Source organism: Microsporum canis, genomic scaffold, assembly GCF_000151145.1.
Source record: "Microsporum canis CBS 113480 supercont1.5 genomic scaffold, whole genome shotgun sequence".
Taxonomy (NCBI): Eukaryota; Fungi; Ascomycota; class Eurotiomycetes; order Onygenales; family Arthrodermataceae; genus Microsporum; species Microsporum canis.
This window is the reverse complement of record NW_003299165.1, coordinates 2,174,010-2,177,356: the sequence shown is the minus strand read 5'-3', so window position 1 is coordinate 2,177,356 and position 3,347 is coordinate 2,174,010. Positions and strand designations below refer to the sequence as shown.

Genomic DNA, 3,347 nt, shown 5'->3' with positions numbered 1-3,347 from the left:
ACATTTTATGATAATGATTATAAAACCGCCCATTGAAAAGATCCCTCCATATCCAAGTTGAAATGACCATTTGCAACCACGGGGAATTCTTTTAACGGCTGCTGAATTAGGGCTACTCACGCCTGGGAGCTTGATTCCACAGTCACCGCATTTTGGTGCAGCAGCCTTCTTCTTGATGTGAAGGTATCGAAGATTGCCGCCTGGGGTCTTGATGACACGGACCTTGTTGGATCTCGTGTTGTATCTAGTCGCAGAAACAGAATTAATTATTTGAACTGTAATGAAATCATATAAATCGCAAGGATATTCGCCTGGCTATGCACGTACGGGTTCCGTCGTCGCTAGAAATTGAAAATACATATTAGCATCCCATTCTTAAACCAACCGAGAAACACCGAAAGCCTCAACTTACGTATTGAAGACGTGTGGAAGTCATCGTGTCGGTGTTCCAATCTCAGCGGCTGGTGAGATCAAGGGAGGACTGGAGTGACAATTGGGCGACGTCGTCTTCTTTTTCGTCGTGGTCGTCGATATCAAATTTCGAGAAACTTTCAAAAGAAACTAAGATTTGTGTGGGTTGGCCAGGTCACGGGATCAGCGCTTCTCTTTGGCGAGCTTACGCTAGTCCATATCGGGGGGATGTCCGCTTCTCGGGAAAACTAAAATTCCGAAGTCCCAAAAGAGGCAAACACGCAAAAGACGCGGGCTTGAGCTTTTTTTTCACCAAAGCAAAAACGACCAGGACAGAACAGCGCTTTGGACGTGTTTCGACCGCACTCCAAGCTGTACACTCTTGTGTCAATTGTATACCCTTATTTTTTTTATTCATCATCTTCTTTTCATTGTTTTAAATATTCGATTTTGTCTCCGGGACCGAACCGCGAGCCTGGCAAAAAAAACAGCCCCATGTCTGGTGTGAGATAGAAATCTTCAACCGGTCACTACTTTATATTCGATCTTTCAGACGAATAAAGAAATTGTACATTTTCTTTCCTTGCAACCGGACTGCCCGCCATGGCGTCTCTTCCTCCACCTCCTCCCCCGGGATGGGGAGGTGCAGCACCGCCGTCAATGCCTCTTGCTCCACCACCTCCAGGTTACCGACCATCACCAAACCCGATGACAACTAAATTCGAGCAGAAGAAGAAAGAATGGCTCCGGAGCCAGCGCAATCGCTTTGGGGAGAAGAGAAAGGCAGGATTCGTTCAGTCTCAAAAGGATGACATGCCGCCAGAACATCTGCGAAAGATTGTGAAAGATATTGGAGACGTGTCACAGAAGAAGTTTAGCAGTGACAAGCGCAGCTACCTTGGAGCTTTGAAGTTTATGCCACATGCGGTGCTGAAGCTGCTAGAGAACATGCCTATGCCTTGGGAGTCCGCGAGGGAAGTCAAAGTACTGTACCATGTGAACGGTTGCCTAACACTGGTTAACGAGATACCACGAGTTATAGAGCCAGTTTTTCATGCGCAGTGGGCGTCAATGTGGGTGTGTATGCGACGTGAGAAGAGTGACAGAAGACACTTCAAACGTATGCGATTTCCACCCTTTGACGATGAGGAACCTCCGTTATCATGGTCGGAGAATATCGAGGACGTGGAACCTCTGGAACCCATTCAAATGGAGCTGGATGAAGCCGAGGATAGCCCTGTTTTTGAATGGTTCTATGACCATCGACCGTTGCTTGACACCCCTCATGTCAATGGGCCAAGTTACAAGGAATGGAACCTGACTCTTCCACAGATGGCTACCTTGTACCGATTAAGTCATCAGCTTCTCAGTGATGTCGTGGACAAGAATTATTTCCACATGTTTGAACTGAATAGCTTTCTAACTGCAAAGGCTCTAAATGTCGCAATCCCTGGCGGCCCCAGATTTGAACCTCTCTATAAGGACATTGATCCCAATGATGAGGATTTTGGAGAATTCAATGCCATCGACCGTATTATATTTCGTGCACCAATAAGAACAGAATACAGAGTCGCATTTCCATACCTCTATAACTCCCTGCCAAGAAGTGTTAAGATTTCATGGTACTCTCATCCTCAAGGTGTCTATGTCAGAACTGACCCCAACCTTCCCGCTTTCTACTTCGATCCTATTATCAATCCCATATCTTCTCGATCTGTTGCGCCCCAGAACATAACCGTCAGCCATGAGGACGAGATCTTTGGCCCTGGCAATGACGAAGACGACTTCGAGCTGCCTGCCGCCGTTGAGCCATTTTTAGCCGATGAAGAGCTCTACACAACCGAGACAGCATCTGCCATCAGCTTATGGTGGGCCCCTTATCCATTTGACCGCCGATCTGGAAGAATGGTTCGTGCACAAGATGTACCTTTGGTTAAACAGTGGTATTTGGAACATTGTCCTCAGGGTCAGCCAGTTAAAGTTAGGGTATCCTACCAGAAGCTACTTAAAACATATGTGCTGAATGAGCTTCATAAGCGCAAGCCCAAAGCCCAGAACAAGCAGAACCTATTAAGAACATTAAAAGGCACCAAGTTCTTCCAACAAACCACGATCGACTGGGTGGAAGCTGGCCTTCAAGTCTGTCGTCAGGGATTCAACATGCTAAATTTGCTAATCCATCGAAAGAACTTGACCTACCTGCACTTGGATTACAATTTCAACCTTAAACCAGTGAAAACGTTGACTACCAAGGAACGGAAGAAATCTCGCTTCGGAAACGCTTTCCACTTAATGCGAGAAATTCTCCGCTTGACCAAGTTAATTGTTGATGCGCAAGTGCAATACCGTTTGGGAAATATTGATGCCTTCCAGCTTGCTGATGGAATTCTTTATGCCTTCAACCATGTTGGTCAATTGACTGGAATGTACCGGTACAAATATAAACTCATGCACCAGATTCGGTCGTGCAAGGACTTGAAACATCTCATTTATTACCGATTTAACTCTGGGTCAGTCGGCAAAGGTCCTGGATGTGGTTTCTGGGCTCCTGCTTGGAGGGTATGGCTGTTCTTCCTTCGCGGTATAATTCCTCTTCTCGAGCGATGGCTTGGAAATCTTTTGTCAAGGCAGTTTGAAGGCCGCCATAGCAAGGGTGTTGCCAAGACTGTTACTAAACAGCGTGTAGAATCTCACTTTGATTTGGAGCTCCGAGCTTCGGTCATGGCAGATTTGATGGATATGATGCCTGAAGGTATTAAACAGAACAAAGTCAATACTGTTCTTCAACATCTATCAGAGGCCTGGAGATGCTGGAAGAGTAACATTCCATGGAAGGTACCGGGTCTGCCCGCTCCTATTGAAAACATTATCCTGCGATATGTTAAGAGCAAGGCAGATTGGTGGATATCAGTTGCTCACTACAACAGGAACGAGTG

General features: G+C 46.2%; 2 protein-coding genes across 2 annotated transcripts in view; one reads left to right on the top strand and one right to left on the bottom strand.

Moving 5' to 3' along the window:
* The window catches only part of MCYG_05894 (60S ribosomal protein L34), a gene marked incomplete at both ends in the record, with an annotated part of 768 nt that extends 332 nt beyond the window's left edge, over nucleotides 1-436 (bottom strand). The window contains 3 exons of the mRNA XM_002845979.1: nucleotides 121-244; nucleotides 328-341; nucleotides 413-436. Of these exons, the coding sequence (XP_002846025.1) occupies nucleotides 121-244; nucleotides 328-341; nucleotides 413-436 (162 nt within the window). The remainder of the gene's footprint in view (nucleotides 1-120; nucleotides 245-327; nucleotides 342-412) is intronic.
* Nucleotides 437-1,014: 578 nt separating this feature from the next.
* MCYG_05893 (mRNA splicing protein PRP8) overlaps nucleotides 1,015-3,347 on the top strand; it is a gene marked incomplete at both ends in the record, with an annotated part of 8,928 nt that continues 6,595 nt past the window's right edge. The window contains one exon of the mRNA XM_002845978.1: nucleotides 1,015-3,344. Coding sequence (XP_002846024.1) covers nucleotides 1,015-3,344 — 2,330 coding nt within the window. The remainder of the gene's footprint in view (nucleotides 3,345-3,347) is intronic.